The sequence below is a fragment of the Pseudorca crassidens genome, chromosome 1 (assembly GCF_039906515.1).
Source record: "Pseudorca crassidens isolate mPseCra1 chromosome 1, mPseCra1.hap1, whole genome shotgun sequence".
Lineage (NCBI taxonomy): Eukaryota > Metazoa > Chordata > Mammalia > Artiodactyla > Delphinidae > Pseudorca > Pseudorca crassidens.
This window is the reverse complement of record NC_090296.1, coordinates 120,778,589-120,799,712: the sequence shown is the minus strand read 5'-3', so window position 1 is coordinate 120,799,712 and position 21,124 is coordinate 120,778,589. Positions and strand designations below refer to the sequence as shown.

The window sequence follows — 21,124 nt, the reverse complement described above, 5'->3', positions numbered from 1 at the left end:
CCAGATCTGGACAGGGCTTGGCAAAGCTCCTGGCCTAAAGCCTTTATTTTATACATGGGGAGCAGAGCACCAGAGAGGGAAGGTGACTGGCCTAAGGGCAGAGAGTAAGTCCAAGTCAGAGATGAAACCAGAACCCAAGAGGGTTATGTAACATATGGCTCAGAGGTCTCAAGGCTCCACGGTCTACTCCACCCCCAGCCAGAGGGGTCCAGACATCTAGGTGTCGAGATGACAGAGAAGCCTTCTTCTGAATGGTCTCATCCCTGGAGCTTTTTCTTGTCTCCCCAGCCCCATGCCTGAATTTTGAAGTGTTAGGTATTTGCAGGGTCCCGTCTTAATTTAAGCCCATCAATGAGAAGGGAATCTTTCCATACTTGAAAATGCAGCATCTGGAGGCTGAGACATGCCTGTCCTAGCCCCCAGCTCTGGGGCTGCTGCTCCTGGGTATGCGGATCAGGATACTTGTCCGCCTGCTCCCCCGACACCGCGGCATGTCCTGGCTGCGCGCAGAGCTTTGGGATTTTGGAGCCACATCCAGATGCCACTGACACACCTGTTCCTCGATGGGAGTGTTTGGGGTTTAAAGGGGAAGGGAGCAAATAGTCGGTGGTATCTGTGTTCTCTCCACCAGAGGAGTAGGTGGTCATGTGGTCTGTTCATTACATCTGTCAGAGAAGTAAGGAAGTGGAGTCAGTCTCTGGTTTAGGGCTCAGTGTGTGTCCAGGGCCGAGACTCAGTCTATGCTCAGGATCAGGGTTCAGCCTGGGACCAAGGTAAGGCCTTGGTCTGAGGTCAGGAACTGGAACCTTTGAACAAAAGCTTTGAGCCAAGCCCAGTGCCTCCCTGAGGCACCAGGGCTGGAGGCGGGGTGGGCATGTTGCCCACTCCATCCTATGCCCCCCACCCAGGAAGCCCTCCCTTCCTTGAAGCTCCCTGAGCTCCTACACCTCTTAGCATCCCAGCCAGCTGCCTTTGGTCTTCTTGGGGAGGTAAAGTACAAATTGTAAATACACAGCAGTGCCACCGCTCCCAACGCCAGAGCCACCAAACCTCACACGTGACCACTCCTGCCCCGCTCTGGTCTCTTATTGTTTGGGGCTGTGTGTGTCTTTCCAGCCAGGTGGCCAGCTCCTGGCTCCTGCAGAGCGGCACTCTGGGCTGGGCAGAGAGGTGAGCTGGCTTGGTAGAGGGACTCTCTACTCCCCATTGCTCCGCCAGCTCTGGGCTCCCACAAATTGCAGAGCAAGCAGTGGGGCCTCCGGTCTGCTCACCGCAGCTGTGGGGGCCTGATGACTGGCTGCTGCTGATTTTGTGTCTGTCTAAGCATTTACCCGCGTGGGTGGATGTGTTATGTCTGCACGAACGAGGATTTCGGAAATTAATACATAATACGGGGCTGGCTAATACATTATCTTCTGGGCTTTGGGAGGGGCAGGCTAAGGGAGATCGTGCCCTCTGGGAGGCCAGACACTGCATTCCAAGACTGTTTTCATCCATTATGATGGGGGTCACTCCCCACCTGGCAAAGAGGAGAGTAGGACTTCAGCTCCTCTTAGGGTCCCCCAGTCTGATTAGGGGGAGGGCAGACAGGAGGTAGACCAGTTTGGACTGATGGTCAGGGAAGGCTTCTGGAGGAAGCAGAGCTGAGCTAGACCTGAAGGAGAGAGAGAACCATTCTGCACACTTTCTTGGAGGCGAGTGTCTGGGAGCTTGAGCCGCCTGGCTTGGATGGGTGTTGGCAGACACTGAGGATTCCTCAGATTGCTCAGAACCTGCCGTTTTGGACCTGCACTCCTTAAGCTTTGCCCTTGAGGACTCTGACCCCATGATGCTGCCTGAGTACGTGTGTGTGTTTGCATGTGTTTGTATGCATCTCTCTCTGGCCTCTCACCCTGGGTCCTTGAAGCCCAGGGGAGCTCTCCCAAGCCCTGGCCCCAGCTGTACAACCTCTGAGAAGACTTCCTTCTTCTGCCATCCTAGGCCCAGAAGGCAGGTGTTACCACTGCAATAATGTCACTGAGTGTGTGGCCTGGAGCCCAGAAGTAATTACCCTGTGGTTCCCCATCGCAGGCCAGAGCAGCCCCTGTCAATGATTAACCCGAGTCCCTGACTGCTTGATGCCAAACCCAGCCGTGGGCTTCTCCCACCTACAAATTGTCAGATATGATACGGGGCACTTATCCCCTTCCCCAGGGACAGGAAAAGACCCTCACCCTCAGGTCTCATCAATGGCAACTTTTAGGAGAAACTTGGTCCAGCAGGGGAGACTCTGCAGCTGTGGCCTGTCCTCATGCAACATCGGGGCTGGCCCAGCCTGGAGCCCTGGGCCTCTCATCCCAGCATTCCCAGCTTGTAACTGTCCACCCCTCCCACGCTGAGTTTACCCTCCTGACCCTCATCCTGTTCTGCAGTGTGACCTCAGCAAAGTCCTTTCCTCTCTCAGTGTCCAGTGTCAGGGCTCAGTCTGAGGCTGAGAAGGGAGCAAAGCTAGTTGGCCAAGTAGGTATTGAACCCGTAATCCTGACCCCATTAGTACACGTTGAGCCAGCAGGGCAGGGACAGCACCGCTGACAAATAGAGCTGATGAGAATCTCCCTCCCTCATTCCTGAGACTCTGCCGAGACCCATCCAGCCGTGATCTTGGATTTACGGGGCCCCTGTGCTCCCAGAGTGGGCGGGGGATTCCTTACCTACTGGCCTCTTTCTGCAGGGTTTCTGCCAGCCCCTGTCTTGGGGCTCAGGGCGGGGGGCTCCCTAGCGTGTTGTGTGCTTATGCTGTAACCCATTAACCCCTGTGGGAGTGGAGATCGGGCTTTCTTTTCTTTGTTCCCTGGGCAAAGGCCCGCACCCACTCCCTCCTCCCAGCCACCTCTTGTAGGGGGCCACTGTCCCCTCCTGGAAGCTCCAACCTGGCCTCGGAAGAGTTCAGATGTGAGGATCCGTGGAGACCACAGGTCACACTGGACAACTATGGTTGGAAGAATCCAAGGGGAAGACCAGCAGGATCATCCTCTTTGGAATTGGCAGGGTTAGGAAATGTGGCAAGCTGTCCATCCTGTCCCAGAGGCTCTGGGGAGTCATCTTCCTGCCATGTTGCGCTGAAGCTTCTGCTGACAGAGCTGAGGGAGCTGGCTGTGAGTAAGAGGCCAGTTGAAGACTTGGTTCTGCCCCATCCAGCTCTGTGGGCTGAGCTGAGCCCTCACCACCCTGGCCTTGCTTTCCTCATCTGAAAATGGGACCAGAGATTGGGTTTTAGCACGACCCCAAATCCGAAATTGGTGGCTGTAGCGTCACCTGGGAGCTTTATGCAATTATGGATGCCTGGGTCTCCGTGGGTGAGGCCCCGGGTGGGTATAAGTTTGGGGAGCACCCAGGTGATTCTGCTTCTGTCACTTTAGGAGCCAATGAGCTGGCACCCGTAGGGCCCCTTCTGCGCTAGCAGTCTGCGGTTCTCTGACTGCACTGCATTCATCATAGCCCTTCAGTGCTCCCCAGAGCCTGGGAGTGAAATACATCCAAGCCATTCATGATGGGCCCCTCCCCAGGGAGTCGTTCCCTTTTCTTTCTCGCAGGTTGTTAGCAAAGAGAACCATAAAACTCTGGGGCTGGAGGGACCCCAGGGAACATGCCCCTTGCTTAATGTCCTTGTCAGCCTGTGTTTTCCTGGAGGGAAGGTGGAGTCCTGTCCAGCTCATGTCCCCAGAGCCCAGGCACTCCCAGGAGACCCACAGTCTAACAAGAGGGCCACATAGAGACCCTCCCAGAGTCAATATTTAGCCACCTTCTATGGGACAGCCCTCCCCTGGTGTCCTCATTAGCCCTGTGCGGCACCAGTGCTGCTTGGCCTTAGGGAGTTTTGCCCCAAATGCACCCCGTTTCCTCCTTCCCAGGAACACGCCCTTCCCGCAGGAGCAGGTGAGCTCTCCTACCTAATTTCCCCTGAGCTTGTGCTCACCTGCTACTCCACAGCAATATTCCATTTTTGCTTCATTCTCCTAAGTGGGGAGAGCTGTGTTTGAGCCTCTTTTGTTTCTTATAAGCCCAGGTGGAGAAGTTCTCCAATTGCTGGTCCCCTCCACAATTTTCCCCAATAGTCTTTTCAGCTGAGTGAAGCTCAGAGAGGTTAGGCCGCTAGCCAGAGGGAACACAGCATCCTGGCAATTCCGGGCGGCTGTAGAGCAGGTGACCTCTGCTGTATAGTTCGATGTGTGTGTGTGTGTGTGCACACTCTTATGCTAGTGTGTCTCTGTGAGTGCACAGATTTAGGGTCTGCAGAGGAGGTCTAAGACCATGGGAGGATCAATGTGTTGACGTCTTGGTGTTCCTTATGGCCAGGCCTGTGCTCAGCTGTGCTCTTGAGAAGGTGCAGTTAACGATCCTTTCCCTGAGGAGCTCTTCCTCCGCAGCCTTCGTGGATCCCCATGTCCCCAGAAGAGTCCTGACTACTCAGTGTGGCATTCAAGATGGCCCCATCTTTTCTTCAGATCAGTATTGGGTTGGGGGAGGGGGTGTCTTGGTTTTCTGAGATATGCACTCTTCTCTCAGCCAGCTTTCCATCTGGCCAGCTGCCCTTGGCTGGCCTCTTTAGCCTCTGCACTGCAGAGAGCCATGGAATCGGCGTGTCTTTAGAGATTGTCTGGCTCCATCCTCTCATTGTACCAACGGGGACACTGAGGCAGGGATTGTGAGAGCCAGGGCATTGTTCAAGGGCACACAGCAAGTTAAGAGACTGAGCTGGGTAGAACCCAAGACACTCGGGCCCCTGGCCTAGCTTCCTTCTGCTGTGTAGCAGGGACCTCCTTCCTGCAACCACAACGCCAACCTTCCTGACCAGTGGGCACTCTCAGGCCCCCTCCTCTTTGGGGCTTTTGTGCCCAACAAGCCATGCTGCCCCCCACCCCCCAAGACCGAGGGCTCCTTGACGTGGGACCAGTCCACACACTTCTGGATCCCCATAGTCCTCAGACCAGGGCCTGCATCTTAGTGGTTACAGGAATGATAATGATGATGATAACAGCCAGTACGTACTGGGTATTTGCATTGTGTAGCATATTATCATCTCACTGAATTCTCTCGGAATCCTGTGGGGTGGGATTAATGTACTCGTTTTGTACATGAGAAGACAGATTGAAGGCTCCCGTCCCCGCGCCCCACTGGGTTGCACTTTGAACCATGGGGGTGGGGAGCTGGACATTTGGAGAGAAGGGGTTTGGAGGTTCTGCCATATGGGATTGTAGAAATCACACGCTCCCCAGGCAGGGAACCCCAAACGGAGGACGTGGGAGCCCTTCCCTCGGGATGGGGTGTGACTTGAGGAAAAGAAGTGCGCAGATTCTGCCAGCATCCCCATGGGCACAATCCCCACGGCCTCCCTCTGATCCCCAATTAGAGCCCCCAGGTGCCCCTCCTCACCTTGAAGGGCGGTGGCTCTGCAGACCAAAGAGAAGGGGGGACTAGCCTGCGAGCTCGGGAGGCGGGAAGGGGCATCATGACCCAGTGACAACATCATAGGACTTGGATGCTGCTGTCTCCACCGAACTCGGTTTTCCCTTGTAAGTGCCCCTCCCCCATCTGCTGCCTTCATATTGAAGGTTTTTGAGTTTTATTTTTGGTCTTATTTTTCCTTCCCTTTTTCTGTTTTTTTTTTCCTGCCATCCCTGTCGTAACTTTTTGTGTTGGAGGGTTTCATTATCGCCTCCTTTGCCCAAGTTGAAACAGGGACCCATCATTGTGTCTGTTTCCAGGACAGTGCCTTGGTCACGTCACAACCCCCAGACGTTTCCCTGCCCCTCCAAGTACCCTCAAGCTATGTCCATGAGGGGGTGTGGGGGGGGAAGTGGTGGTGGAAACCAGAGACAGACACCGGTGCTTGGAGGGGTTTTTAAATTATATTTAAAACAATTGTTTTCTATAAATAAAAGAAAATGGGAAGTGAAAAAAACAGATTTCAGAGAGGTTAAGTGATTTGTTCAAGGCGACACAGCCAGGTGTTCAAACACTAGCGTGCTTAACCACTGTACTGTCTGCTACAGCTTAGCTTCTCCAAGTGTGGTCCCTGGACCAGCAGCCTCAACATCACCTGGGAGCCTGGTAGCAATACAGGTGTCAGCCCTCACCCCACACCCAGAGAATCCGAGTCTGCATGTTGGTTAAGATCCCCCGGCGATTTGCGTGCAGATTAAAGTTTGAAGAAGCACTGTGCTACATGACTGAAAGATCACAGAAGGGGCACGCAAGATTCTGGCAGTTCCAGCTCTCACACATCTCACCTCTTCCTTGGGGAATGGCCGAGACTAGCCCTCACGTTGAGGGACTAGGGCCTCAGCTCAGGACGGTGACTGTCCAGGGGAGAGGCAGGGGTAAAGGGTCATTTTGTTTGGGTCTTCAGAAACAGAGACAAAACCAAATTTTGTTGTTCCGGTAATAGGTCATCCTTATAGAAAAGTGAGAACCTACAGATACGCCAAAATCCCACCCACCCACCCACCCATGAACCCAGCGCTAGCTAGATGCCCTTGGCTCTGAATCTGTTTGGGAGGCCGCTTCAGGCGGCCGAGGGAGCAGCTACCTGGGAGCACTGTGATTCTGAGTCAGAGATTTTTGAGGTGGGTTAAAAATAGAGCCCTACTGGCCAGGCGGGGGTGGGAGGCAGACAGCCATTCATCTGCCGTAGGGGGGAGACGCCAGGGTCGGGGAGGAGCAGTGAGGGGAGGGTGGGCGTTCATTCCCCTCAGAGGCGCGAGCGGAGGGCGGTGGAAGGCAGCGCTTTCCAGCGTGAGGGGGCGGGGAGGCTAAAATGCCATACTCCTGCGCCCCGCCCCCCTCGGGTGGGTGGAGCGTGGGGAGGGGGCGGGGCCGCAGCGCTGCCTCCGAGAAAGGTGAAGGAGAGACTGGACGCGCAGGGGCGGGGAGGGGCTGGTAGACGCTTCCCAGCAGCTTTATTGATTGTGAGGGAGGGAAGGCAAGGAAGGTGGCCCACGTGTGTGCGTTCCCACGTGGGTTTTGTGGGCAGGCACGTGGTCTCCTTTGCCTATTACACCTGCCCTTCAAAAGGCCTCCCTCCGTCTCCTCCTCCTGAAGCGCCTCCGGGAAATCTGCTCTTCCTGCCCTCGCGTCGGACAGCACCTTTGTCTACCCGGGCCGCCTGGGAGTTCCCCGGGGACCCGTGTGTGTCTCTCCCCTGACACACGTTAGAAGACTCTACAGCATGGGACACTGGTCGGTGGTTACTGGTGGATTTATTTTTCTGATTAAAAGGTAATATTTGCCCATTATGGGGAATTTAGAACATTAAGGTGTAATGGAGAAAACAAAAATCACCCGTAATCCCACTACGTAGAAATATCAATGTTAACATTTTAGTGTATTTTATTTTTATTTTTGCCAGTCTCCACCAACCCTCCCCCCAGCAGCCTTTAATCCACCCATTTATTTAACAGTAAGACAATTTTGCTGAGGACCCCCACTCCTCCCCCTCTGGGCCCTGCTCTGCGTTTACATCTTGGAAAAGGAAGAGAAGTCATTTCTGCAGGTTTGGGGAGATGAGACTCATCCTGGGTCCACAAGGTGGGGACGATGTCGGGAGATTCTAGGGAGAAGTGGAGCTGCCTCCTCTTGCCCTCCCCTCCCCCCCACCTCCTGGATCTCTGGGCCAAGCCTATTGGAGAGAAGGGAGAATCCTCAAAGCCCCCAGAGAGGGGGCATGCCTGTAACAGAGGGGGCTTAGTGTGTTGTGTCACCTTGGGCCTGTGCTGGTCAGGCTGGAAATACAGTCATGGCCTCTGTTGATGTCTGTAGCCTCAGTGTTCCCCCGCCAGCCCCCTGTCATCCCACTGTGTCAGAACCCCAACCCCATGTTTCTCCTGGCCTGTCTCTTGTTCATCTACCCCCCCCCGCCCGCCCCCTTCCAACTCCTCCCTCCTTCTCTGTGGCTTTCCCACCATCATCTTCACCAGGTGGGGGCCATTTGCTAGTGGATGTGGCTGGGAGTCTTCATGCCTTGGGTGTTCGGATGGGATGAATTCCTCCCTGATCATCGGAGGCCTGTGAAAGCCTTGTGGGAAGGAGCTGGGGTGTCAGAGGGCTGTCCATGTTGTGTAGCTTCTCCTGGGCCTCCTGCCACTCAGCCTTTGGCTCCCAAGGGATTCATTCAAGCATTCATTTATTCACGCTTCCACCCATTCCCATATTTCCACCCATTCCCATGTTTTTTTGGACCTTTTTTGGACCTACCTCATAAAAAGCACTCTGCCAAGTTCAGAGAGTCAAGTGGCCACAAGATAGGCAAACGTGCAATTCCATCATAGTGTGATAAACACTATGCTAGGGCAGCACAAACAAGGGGCCCCTAGCCAGATTTCCTAGGAGACAAAGATGGCCTCCCAGGAGAAGTGACGGCTCCTCTGAACCAAGTGGCCTGGGGTGAGCAGCTGGGGGGGAGGAGAGCTCCAGACAGATGACAGTATGTAGGAAAGCCCAGAGGAGAAGGGAAGTGCGGTGTGTCTGGGGCACTGAAAGCTGCTGAGTGTGTCTGGAGCAGAGCATCTCACACAGGGGAGGCATGGCAAGAATCAAGGCAAGAGAGGAGGCTGAGTCCAGATCAGGAAGTGCCCAGGAATGACAGTGAGGAACTTGGATTTTGGCTGGGAGTGTGGAAGGACTTTGGGCTTGGCAAAGCGTGGAGAGGTTGTGGACCCTACCCTGGACCCTGAAGTCTGTGGGGTCCTGGGAGAGGCAGAAGCCCAGTTAGGAAGCTGCTGAAGTAAGCCAGGTGGTGAGTTGATGAGCCATGCCGCATCCCACATGACTGAGTGTTGGAAGGTAAGCGAGATGGGAGAGTCGAGGATAATCCCCAGGTTTCTAGGCTAAGCATCTGAATGGCTGGTGGTATCACATGCTGGAAGCACAAGCCTATGGGGGAAGCTGCTAAGTTATATCTGGCTATGTCAAGAGTGAAGTTCCCTTGGGACATCGAGGTGTAGATGTGTAGTCAGCAAGTGAACACATGGCTATGGGGCTCAAGGGAGAGGTCTGGTCTGGAAGCCAGTGGAATAATGAAGCCTTGGGAGTTGGTGAGGTCACCCAGGGAGAGAGTAAGGAGGGAGAGGAGGCGGGGGCCCAAAGGAACAAAAACATTTAAAGGTCATGCAGGGGAAGAGGAGCTCCTGCAACGGGAGGGAAAGGAGAGGTAGAACAAAGAGCAGAGTGAGGTGTCTCAGCAGATATGGCACACGGCGTCAGATGATGCAGAGGGTCAAGACGGAAACAGACCAGAAAGTGTCCGTGGGATTTTGCAGCAGGACGTGTGCATCGGCAGTGTTGCTGGGGGGTTGAGAGGCGTGTTGGGGACGGACGTGGAAGTGAGAGAGTGGGGATGGCGACACGTGTCTCAGGAAGCTTGGTTCTGAGGGGAGAAGAGATAAGACAGTAGGGATTCAGGAGAGATTTTATTTTTTTAAGTGTAGAGAGCTTAAAAGCTGATGGAAAAGGATGAGTAGAGAGGGAGATTGAAGATATGGGTGAGAGGATGGATAACCTGTAGATTAAGCTTCCTGGGGAGGAAAAAGGGAACAGTGTCAAGAGGGCAGGTGGAAGGGTCACTGATCCCCTTGTGACTGGGGAAGGGAAAGGCGGTGAGGAGGAGACAAGCAAGGGAGTAGTCTGGTGGTGGGAAGAGGACGGGGACATTCTGGGGCCTTCTGTTTTCTCTGTGAAGTAGAAGTGGTGTTATCTGCTGGGAGGGAGAGGGGAAGTGGTAGTTTCAGAGCTCTGAGGAGAGAGGAGATAATTTGGAAAAGCTGCTGTGGGAAGTGGGTGGGAAAGGTCGTTAGGGTCTCCTGGAGGATGGGCTGGTAGAGGTGAGGGCCCAGCTGAGCATGGAAATCTTGATGAGGAAATAGAGGCACAAGGAGCTAAGGCACTTGGTCTATAGTAGGACTGGTCTGAGGTCTGAGGTTTTCTGCACAGCCCCCCATGTAAACAGGAAAAGAGCTGATGGTGGTCCTGAGCTAGGACTGTGATCTGGTGAAGTGGGTGCCGGAAGGACGGGGCGAGAGGTTGATGAGCAGGACCATTATGCCTGGGGGTGACGGGAGGAGGCAGGAGGGTTCTCATGGGAGAATTAGAGGGTCAGCCAACTTCAGGCTCCTGGGACACTAAAGAAGAGACTTAGCATGATTGGATAAAAGAGCTGGAAGGAAAGGAGGTTAGGGTGAGAGAGAGCATTGAGATTAGAGATGGACCAACTGGAGATAGTGACCCGATCCAGGGTGTGCTCTTGGAATGGACTGGAGTGAAGACACTAGAGGCAGGACTTCAAGCCACTGGGAGGCTGGGTGTTTATTGTTGGGCTGCTGAGAAGGAGTAGAAGTCACCCATGATGATGGCAGGATTCGGAGTGGAACAGAAGGTTGTAAACCAGGTGCCAGCATCACCAGGGTCCCCAAGGGTGGCAGATGGATGCTGGAAAGATGGGCAGCAAATGACAGGTTGCTCAGAGGATCTCGTAGACATTCCTACCACAGACAGGAAGGGGCATCGGTGTGGAGCGGGGAGGGTGCTCACTCCACCCTCTGGGGGTTTGGGAAAGTGACACAACGAAGGTTCGCTTAAGGGAAAAAGCAGACGGGTTCGGGAGTGAAGAAGGTGGGGATGAAGATGCCGTGGAAGAGAGCACAGGAGACAGGTTTGGGAGGGAGGGGTGCAATAGGAGTCGGCACAGGGTTTGGGGGAGAGAAAATACTACCAACCAGGTTTATATTTGTATAGAGTGGTTGGAAGTGGGACTCTGGAGTCAGGCTGTTTGGGTTTGAATTCCTGATCCACCATATACAGCAAATTTCTCTACTTCTTGTGCCTCAGTCTCCTCAACTGCAAAATGGGCATAATCATAGTATTTAGTTCATAGGGGGTTTTTTTGTTGTTGTTGTTGTTTTGCGGTACGTGGGCCTCTCACTGCTGTGGCCTCTCCCGTTGCGGAGCACAGGCTCCGGACGCACAGGCCCAGCGACCATGGCTCACAGGCCCAGCCGCTCCGCAGCATGTGGGATCCTCCCGTACCGGGGCACGAACCCCTGTCCCCTGCATCGGCAGGCAGACCCCCAACCACCGTGCCACCAGGGAAGCCCTTCATAGGGTTTTTATGAGAATTAAATGAGATAGTCTATATAAGGGACTCAGGTGAGCGCCTGGCAAATAGTAAATGCCCAACAGATGTTGATGGCTGTCCTCCTTCATTCTCATCGTCTTCATGAGCAGCTTGGGCAGTTATCTATGCTGGACCTGAAATGGAGGGTGAAGCTCCCAGCTCCCGTCCATTTCTCAGACACAAAAGACTCCTGGCTTCTTTGTTGAGGGGCTAGAAGGAGAGTTCGGTGGTACCTGATGAAAGAGGCAGGATGTGACGACTGCTAACATAGACACACTGCACAGTTAGGCGAAGCTCATGGAGAAGGAGGCAATTGAACTGGGCTTTGGATGAGAGAAGGGATTTCAAAAGATGGGGGTTCAAGAGGTAGGGGTGGTTCTCAGGAGGAGGAACCAGGAGGTGGATGGAGATGGGGCCAAAAGTGTCCAGTTGACTCCTGTGAAGGAAGTGGAAGGGAGAAGAGGGAAGTGGGGTCGGGGGTGCCAGACCAAGGAACTCAAACCTTCTTCTGTAGTCAGTGGGAGGCTACCAAAGTGGGGTTCAAGCATGGAGTGACGTAATCATAATGCTATTTGGCCAGATAACCCAGAGAGCATGTGGCTTGGAGGGAAAGAGGGAGGAGGCCGAGACCAGGTGGGCGGCAGGGGCAAGGGTCCAGGTGAGGAGTAGTGAGGAACTGATCTAGGACAGAGCAGTTGGGGACCGATTCAGAAGCTGTCATTGAAGAGGCCAGACAAGACTTGGCCACTGCTTGGCCTGCAGGGGTGGGTGGGAGGAAAGAGAAAGCAGCTGAGGATGGCTGTGAGGTTTCCAGCCCAGGTGATTGAAATGCTGACTGTGCCATTCAGCTTTGAGGAGAAAGATGCTGAGCTCAGCCTTGGACTTGTTGGGTGGAGGGGCCAGCAGGCCCTCCAGGTGGCAGGTGGGAATGCAGTCTGGTGCTAGGAGCGGTCTGAGTGGGAGCCGTCTGCACAGAGGGGAGAGTATAAGATGGGGCCGTGGGTGTGCTGCTCACCCAGGAGAAAGTACGGGGGACTCCCCCCCCACATCCTGCCACCAGCACTGCAGGGACACAGGCGTGTCTGGGACAAGGCTCCTGCCCTCAAGGAATCCACAGTTTTCTAGGAGATCCAGAGCCAGGGCTCAGGCTGGGCTGTGGCTCCATCAGTGAGAGGCTGGGGAGGCCCAGAAGAGGCAGCACTTCAGGTGAATGTTGAAGGATGGAAAAGATCTTAATGGGCAGAAACCAGACATTCTCTTTCTTACAGCTGACAGGATTCCCAGTGGATAACATTTGTGTCAAAATGTATGCAAGTGGGTGTGCAAGAAAGTATGCCTGTGTGAAAATGGATGCGTGTACGAAGACAAAATTTAACAGGGGTGCGTAGATGAGAGTGTGTGTACAAAAATGTGTTCATGTGTGTGTGAGAGAGAGTATATGTGCTCAGAGGCAAGCATGGGCAGGTGTGGACAAGAGGAAACTAAAGGAGGTCGTCCCTATTCCGGGACTTCCACTTCTTTTTAAAAAAATTTTTTTTGCGGTACGCGGGCCTCTCACTGTTGTGGCCTCTCCCGTTGCGGAGCACAGGCTCTGGACATGCAGGCTCAGCGGCCATGGCTCACGGGCCCAGCCGCTCCGTGGCATGTGGGATCTTCCCTGACCGGGGCATGAACCCGTGACCCCTGCATCAGCAGGCAGACTCTCAACCACTGCGCCACCAGGGAAGCCCGGGACTTCCACTTCTGCCTCCGTTTTATCACCCTTCACATCCTCTTCAGCCTCCAGGGAAGGAGAGGCCCCTTGGTCTGGTCCTTGAGTCTCCGAGTTCAGGATCAGGAGCCTTCTATCTTCTCTTCCCTCAGCTCCCTTGAGGCCATAACCTTCCACTCAGACCGTGAAATGTTCCAGGTATCCGTGTAATGGGCTGTTGGGCTTTTTGCCACCCCCTTCCTTCTGCCCGTGGGCACCCCGCTCCTCCAAAGCTGGCCCACAGACCACTCCCTCCTGCTGAGAGGCCATCACCTGCCTAGATGGACCTGTTGGTCCAGTTAGAAAGTAAGGTCCAGAATTGAGGGAGAACAGACCTGGGGTCCAGGGACAGGGGCTTCCAGAGCCCAGCTGGTGTCTTGCTGGCTGGGACTTCCTCTCAGCTTAGAGAACACTGGGATGGGGAGGGTCATCGGGCTTTCGGGAGACCAAGGCCTCTGATTCAGGGCTGTGCCAACCCCAGCATGCCCGAGTCTGGCCATCCATTGCTTCCCCGCCAGGGCCTGCCACCTGCCACTGTGGATGCGTAGCCGGGATTGTGGGATTTATTCATGAATGATTCTAGGGGTAGTGGGGGCCAGGGGAGCATGGGGCCTCCAGGTTGAGGCTTTGGAAATGTTAACTATTCCCTCTTGGTGGACCTTAGTTTTCCTTTCTGCAGGATGGGTACAACTGATGACTGGGGTGCTGATGACTGCTGATGACTGGGGTGCTTTTAATACTTGAAAGGTGTGTTAGTTTCCCCACCCAGAAAGTACCTTAGAAGGCCTGGCATCAGGAAGATAAGTCCCCTTGAAACCTCTTTGCACCCTTCTCTTCTCTCTTGTCTCTGGGGCAGGGGCTGTACCTGCTGTGGTAGGCTCCCTCCACAGTGTAAGGCAAACGTGCCAGAAAGGCTTGTCCGCCTCCCCGCATCCCACTGAGGTGCCTAAAATCCCAAGAGATCAGACTCTGGAGTTCCACAGACCTTTCTGAATTAGGGCTCTGCTCCTTACTAGCTGCGTGGTCTTGGGCAGATACTTCTCTCTGAACCTCAGTGTCATCATCTGTAAAATACAGATAATAGCAGCTCCCTTAGTGCTGGTGTGAGGAATAAATGAAGTAATGCATTGAAAGCACCAAGTAAGTGCTTGATACATGTGAGTGTTTTGGGGTCTTTTTTTTTTTTTTTTTTTGGCGGTACGCGGGCCTCTCTCTGTTGTGGCCTCTCCCGTTGCGGAGCACAGGCTCCGGACGCGCAGGCTCAGCGGCCATGGCTCACGGGCCCAGCCGCTCCGCGGCATGTGGGATCTTCCCGGACTGGGGCACGAACACGCGTCCCCTGCATCGGCAGGCGGACTCTCAACCACTGTGTCACCAGGGAAGCCCCTTGGGGTCTTTTTGAATAGAGCCTTTTCAGTCACCAAGGAGCCCCCCATTGAAAATGTGCAGGGACATTAAGGAATCACTTGAGATGCTTCTGATCACTGGGACTGAGGGAGAAGAGGGGTCAGAGAGCTGCGGATGCAGTGGGGAGGCTGTTGCTACTTCCGCTGGCTGGGCCAGGACCCTAGGGCTGGCAGGCACGCCGGGAGCTGTCCGTGGTGCTGAACACCATTTATTGCTCTCTGCCGGCCCAGCTTTCAGAAATCTGTGCAACCGTCTGGCAAAGAGTAAGGAAGCAAGGCCAAGGTCAGCTCCCAAAGCCCAACTTCTGTTACCTCCTCCAGGAGCACTTTATGACCTCATCCTTCTAGGCCACCAGGAGCCCACCTTTTCAGATGCCTGGGCTGCTGCCTGGGATGGTTTCTTACATCATTGCCCAACTTGTCTTCTGTCTTCTGGCTAAGCCTTGGACCGTGAGCTCCCTGAGATCAGGGCATCTCTATGCTGAGGTAAATAGGTTCTGCCATCCAATTATCCAGGGAATATTGTGGGCCCTTAATTCCACCCCTGGCTGTTCTGGAACCATTATGAAGCTCCCGTCCACCCACCCCCTGTAGATGCTTTGCTTTGGCTCTTCCCTGGAAGATTTCATCTACCTCCCTCACCTCTTTCCTGTGAATTTTTTGACTTGAATTACTTATTTACTCATTTAAAACTATGGGCTAGGCATAGGTCAGAGCATTTTACAAATATCACTTCATTTTGTTCTTATAACAGTTCCACTAGTTAGGTGAGCAGATGAGGAAACTGAGGCTTGGAGAGATTAAGCAACTTGCTAGCAAACGATGGAACCAGGAATCAGGTTCAGGTGGGTTGGCCTGAGAGCCTGTGCTGCTTTCTTCCCACCATATTACGCTGCCTTCTGAGTATCTCTTTTGATGCTCCAGGACAGTGGTGTGCCGGAAGAAGTGCTCCAGTGTTCTGACCCCAGCCCAGATCAGGCACCAGAAGATATTCCTTAGCATCTGGAAACTCATGATTGAAACAGTTAATCAGAAAGCAAGGAAATGGGTGTTTTTGCCTCATGTAATTTGGTTTTATGAAGACCACGAAATGAAAACATTCTCCTGTTAATTACTGTCTCAAATTTGGTCTGTAATTGAGGGAACTAGAGCTTGGGAGAGTGTAGAAACCCGCTGGAGTAGCAGGCCTGCCCGAGTCAGCATTCCGAGCTGCCTTGCACCCGCTCTGTTAATTTTAGAAACTCTCCCAGTCTGGGTGTATTATTAGCTTTATGTACAGAGGCCACAAGGCTCTCAGTGGCCTCTCTATGTCACAATTTTTTTGTTTTGTTTTTCCCAAGAGATTAAATAAAAGGAACGATGGCCATGTGTACATAGGGGTGTTTGCACACTGTGTGTGTGAATGAGGATACCTGTGTATGGCATCTAATGAGTGTCTGCAGCTGTCTTTGAATGGTGTGCATGAGGCTGAGTGGAGAGTGTACACAGCTTGAGAGCAGCATAGAAGCTGAAACCATTCTCCCAGGGCCCAGAAGTCATTAGCAGGATGTGCTGTGTTCTGTGTAGTGGGTGTGAAGGCTGGGGTGGGTTCTCCCAGATGGCACAGGGGGAGTAGGGCTGACGAAGGGGTGGCGGGCTGTGGGGCAGGGAAGGAGCTAAAGTTGACCTCTTGGCACCAGACTTAGAGTGAAAAGCCTTAGCCCAGTGAGGCTGTGACTTGAAGTCCCGTCTTGATGCCCTAAAGAACTTGGCTTTCAGAGGAGCTGCCGGAAGCTGCCTTTCCGGAAGCCACACTTCCCTGAGCTGTGTGATGTGGGACAACTCTCTCGCCCACCTTCACTGAAGCAGGCCCTGCCCTCTCCTTGACTCAGAGCGCCATTCTGAGTCTGACAAAGAAAGCAATTTGCTGTGAAGTAATTCTTTTCAAACTTGGAACTCTTCAGGCCGGGGCACTTTGGTTTTGCGGTGGGACCCACTGAAGACTCGAGGAAAGCTTATCTTTTTGTCTCCCACTCCCTTCCCCCTGGCTTCCCTGCAGTAGAGCATTAAAGATGGCTGAAAGGTTATTTCTCTTGGGAGAAGACAGGCTTATTTCTTCCCAACATAATACATTTATCTGTCATTGTGTAACTGTTTAAATTACTAGCAGAGAGAAACAGCTCTGCAGTGCAAGTTTTCAGTTTTAGGGCCAGCCCTGGGGTGGCTGGTTCTTGGGCAGGGTCCCTGGTCATGCCTTCTAGACATAGGGTCTCTGCCTACCTGTGCTACCTGCATACTCCAGAGGGGCCCCTGCTGGGCCAGATGGGAGCCCTGTGAGTTGGCTTTTGCCTCCTCATACTGCTTAACCTCTCAGAGGCTTCACCCTGAGGGTCCCTCCCCACCTCCCCAGGAAATATTAGCAGTTGCTTTGAGGCCTTAGAAGAAGTGATGCTGGAAGCCCCCACTGGTCTCATTCTGTTGCATTGAGTGGTACCTCACTGGTGCCTGAAATCCCCCCGTTAACACTGCCTGTCACTTAGCTGTACACCTGAAACTAACACAACATTGTAAATCAACTATACTCCGATAAAAATGTTTTAAACATTTTATCACAGAAACTCTGGTAACTGAAATAATTATTCTACCAAATAATGTTTAAAGGAACCTTTTTAAGAAAAAATGAGAAAATATTTGCAATATTTTATTGTGATTAATATATTGATTATTCAATCAGTATTTATTTAAATGTGTACTTGGACATCAAAAATATCTACTTTGCTAAATATGAATTATTTGCTGGAAAAAATAAAATAAAATTGTTGAAATATATTTAAAAAAAAGAAAAACACTGCCTGCATTTGAAGATATCACTGACCTTCCCTACCGCTGTGTTTAGAAGTAAACCTCTGGGGGAGAGAGATGGTCAGACATTTTCTGACTATAGGGGATAGACTAAAGAGAGGCCCCCCGAGAGCCAGTGTGGGAGAAGGCCAGGTCAGAATTACAGGACCGAGTGTGGAGGCCCCGCCCCTCATTGCACAGTGGGGAAACTGAGGCCCAGAGTGGGGAGGGCACCTGCCTGTCAGTAACAGAGCTAGGACTGGATCCCATGCCTCCAGCATCCCAGGCTCCTGCTGTGTGTCTGGACCTCCCCTGTTCTCTGGTCACGGTCTGTGGCAGGTCTGCCTGCCATCCTGTCTCAGGCCACAGTTGACCCTCAGGGAGGATGGAGCATCCTGGCCTGAGCCTGGGGTTGTGCGGGGTGAATTACTTCTGCTGCTAAAACAGCCTCTCGCCTCTCTCTGGATGTCATCATTTAGTTTGCTTTTCAGCCTCTCACTGGGGCATGGGGATTGGAGTAGGAGGCTTGTCATCGGGGATCTCACGGAGGGGCAGGCAGAAGGCATCCCTAAGGATGACTAAGGAAGAGGCTGTTTCTATGCCAGTCATGACATCTTGCCCTGGTACCCATGCACCTATCTCCTGCACGGTCTCAGAACCTCTGAAGACTTCTCTCTCCCACCTTTGCTGTCTCTGAGCTTTCTTTTAGTCTGTAATTCATTCTCTCTCTCCTCCTATGACTGACCTATGTGTCTCTGGGCAGATTTTACTGGGACCTGACCATGTTGCTGCTGATGGTAGGAAACCTGATCATCATTCCTGTGGGCATCACTTTCTTCAAGGATGAGAACACCACACCATGGATTGTCTTCAACGTGGTGTCGGACACGTTCTTCCTCATCGACTTGGTCCTCAACTTCCGCACAGGGATTGTGGTGGAGGACAACACGGAGATCATCCTGGACCCGCAGCGGATTAAGATGAAGTACCTCAAAAGCTGGTTCGTGGTGGATTTCATCTCCTCCATCCCCGTGGACTACATCTTCCTCATTGTGGAGACACGCATCGATTCGGAGGTCTACAAGACTGCCCGGGCCCTGCGCATCGTCCGTTTCACCAAGATCCTCAGCCTCCTGCGCCTCTTGCGTCTCTCTCGCCTCATTCGATATATTCACCAGTGGGAAGAGGTGAGTGTTCAGACCCAAACCTCTTCAGGGAAGAGGTGTCTTCCCTCTAGGGGAGTGAGGGGCCAGCAGGTAACCTCAGATAGTTGGATGTGGGCTGTCGGATTGTAGCAGGCACATCTCTTCCAAGAGGACAAATATTAGTAACTTCTTGACTTCTTATCATGCGCTAGATACTACATGAATCACTTCACAGGCAATATCCCATTTAAGTCTCTAACAACCATAGAGGGTACCATATAGGTAGGTATAAGTACTCATTTTTTACATGAGGAAATAGAGAAATATGAAGAGATTTATATAGTGTCACAGAATTATTAATTGGTGGACCTGGACTCCAGAGCCTGCACTGTTAATCACTGCACTGTACTGTGGAGGTTGCAAACTCAGAAGCTTGTGGGGGCCAGGCAGGGAATATGAATGGGTGAAAAGGGCCATTTGGAGGACAATAGGGAGTGTGGTGGACTGGGGAAAACTGGAGAACATATCTTCCATCTGTATGAGGGAGCCTCTACTCAGCTCTAGCCACTGTGGCCAAGTGAGAATGGGCGCAGGGTTGCTAGATCTAAAGATTTATCATGAGAAGCAGAAATCTGGACTTCTGTGCAAAATTTGTTGGCAACTGTCTTAGGTTGGGTTCTTCTGGTGCAGACCCTGAGATGAGGATTTGTATGAAAGTGATTTTTTTTTTTTTTTTGATGGGGAGCAAAGTGTTTCCAGGAAAATCTGGTAAGGGACTGGGGAAGAAGGGCAGGGAAAGGAAGGAAAGGAATAGGAAGGAAAGGAAGGAAGGAAGCCAAACAAGGGTGACACCAAGCAAATCCTGTGGGGAGCTCCAGGATGGTGTACACCACACCTGGGAGTTGCCCCAATCAGGGCAAAGGAGTTGAACTTTTTATATCCCCTCACCTGTCAGTCACTGGCTCAGGACCCTTGCAGCCCTTGGTGCTAGCAGGCAAAGCGGTTTCCTGCAGTCAGGCCTCTGATAACGAGCCACGGGTGCTAGCTGTAGGGAGTGCAAGCCTGGTGCTTTCCTGGAGTTGTGTGAGCACAGACTGTAAAGGGATCCTAGGGGGTCTGGGCAGAGCACTGACTATAGAAACTGAATAAAAAATTGTAAAAGAACTAGGTGGCCAACACCATTCTGAACAAACCTAACTCATCTGTGGGCTGAATGCAACCATCTATGGGAGAAAGAGAGGACTGCAGGCTGGGGTTTGAAAAGAGCAGGTGACCTTGTGAGACTTTCCGCTACCACCAAGTACCACCTTTTGGAGGCAGCCGCAGGCAGGCCAGCCTGAATGTACCAGGGTGGGGGGAGATGTGTTCTGTGAGACTGTCCGCCTTGGGGTCTGGAGCGGGCTGTGGCCTGGGGAAGCTTCCGCAGAGGTGCATTTGTTGCCATGGCTCACTGCTAGTCTCCTGGTCTCTGCACAATTGGATGGAAATTCCCACACTCAGGACACGAAGCCCCCACCCCACTCCCAGCAGCAGCCTGGGCCCTGGGCGACAGCACCCATGGCTGAGAGTCGGGGCACTGGCAGATCGAGGTCAGAGGTGTCACGAACACCTGTGCTGCAGAAGTCCCTACACCAGCCTGGCAGAATCACTTCATGGCAGAAATTCTCTTTGGTTTGGAATTTGCATTATTTCTGCTGATAGGAGGAGCAGTGACTTGTCCAAAGTCACGCAGCAGACCTCTGGCAGGGCCAGATCAGACCCCAGTTAGCACTCTTGACTCCCGGCAGGGACCGGGTGTGGTGGAATGCATGTGGGCTTTAGGGCTAGGATGACACGTGAGACCTGAATTAAAATCCAGCTCCACACTGCCAGCTGACTGACCTTGGGGCCACCTTACCCCCTGAGCCTCAGTCTCTTATCGGCAAAGTGGGTAGAAGTCGTACATTCCTCAGTGGATTCTTGTGAGGATTAAAAGAGATGATGTTTGTAAAACCCTTAGTGTGAAACTGGGTGCAGAGAACTGTTTAATAAACGCCCCTCCCCATTCTACAGGGTGTTTACTTTTCTCAAATACTTTCTACCCATAATTTCATTGGTTGCTCAAACCTGGCTGACAAAGTCAACAGGGCAGGATTTATTACCTGTATTTGTCAGGTGAGGAAACCGAGGGTGGAAGGGTCAGCTGTCCCAGTGGTAGGATCTTGACCCAGGCCTCCTGACTCCCAGTTCCCTGTCCTTCCCACTTTCTCAGGTGGCCTGAAAGTAGGCTGCCTGGTCCTGTTACCGCTCCCTCTGTTGGGGACGACTCCCCGCTGAGACTGGGGAGGCAGGCAGTGGAGGGTCGAGGGGTGGGGTGAGTTCTGTGGGACAGACTGGGTTTGAGGAACCTGGGGGACATGTAGGTGCAGAGAGGTTGGATGTGGGTCTGAGCTCAGGGCTGAGAGGGGACAGTGCCTGTGGGGGTGAGGGTGGTGGTGGCCAGGGCCCCTCTGAGTAGCTGCAGAGGGAAGATGGAGGCGTATTTCCTGGAATGCCCTGAGGGGCTTGTCTCTTGGTTTCTGTCCCAAGTGGAAATTCAGAACCTCGTCGGCTCCCTCAGTCCCCAAGAAGCCCCCAACCTTCTGTGTGTCTTGGACTTAACAGCTGGACTGCCGTTAAAAGCAGAGCAGTCGCTCTTTCCCTTCTCTAGCGTCGGTTCGTGTCTCCAGGCCCCAGCCCGCTGGGGGCCAGCCTTGCTCCCCACTTACACCTGGGCCCTGGGGGCCATGGTATTTTGGGGAGATTTGGCAGAGTTGCCGGTGGGTGGGCAGGGTGGGCCCTGGGACAGGAGCTAAGTAAGCTCTTCTCTTACTGTCCC

At 53.1% G+C, this 21,124-nt stretch overlaps 1 protein-coding gene across 1 annotated transcript in view; it reads left to right on the top strand.

The window, feature by feature from the left end:
- The window catches only part of HCN4 (hyperpolarization activated cyclic nucleotide gated potassium channel 4), a 45,561-nt gene that overhangs the window by 8,122 nt on the left and 16,315 nt on the right, over positions 1–21,124 (top strand). Inside the window, exon 2 of the mRNA XM_067752967.1 lies at positions 17,886–18,309. Coding sequence (XP_067609068.1) covers positions 17,886–18,309 — 424 coding nt within the window. The remainder of the gene's footprint in view (positions 1–17,885; positions 18,310–21,124) is intronic.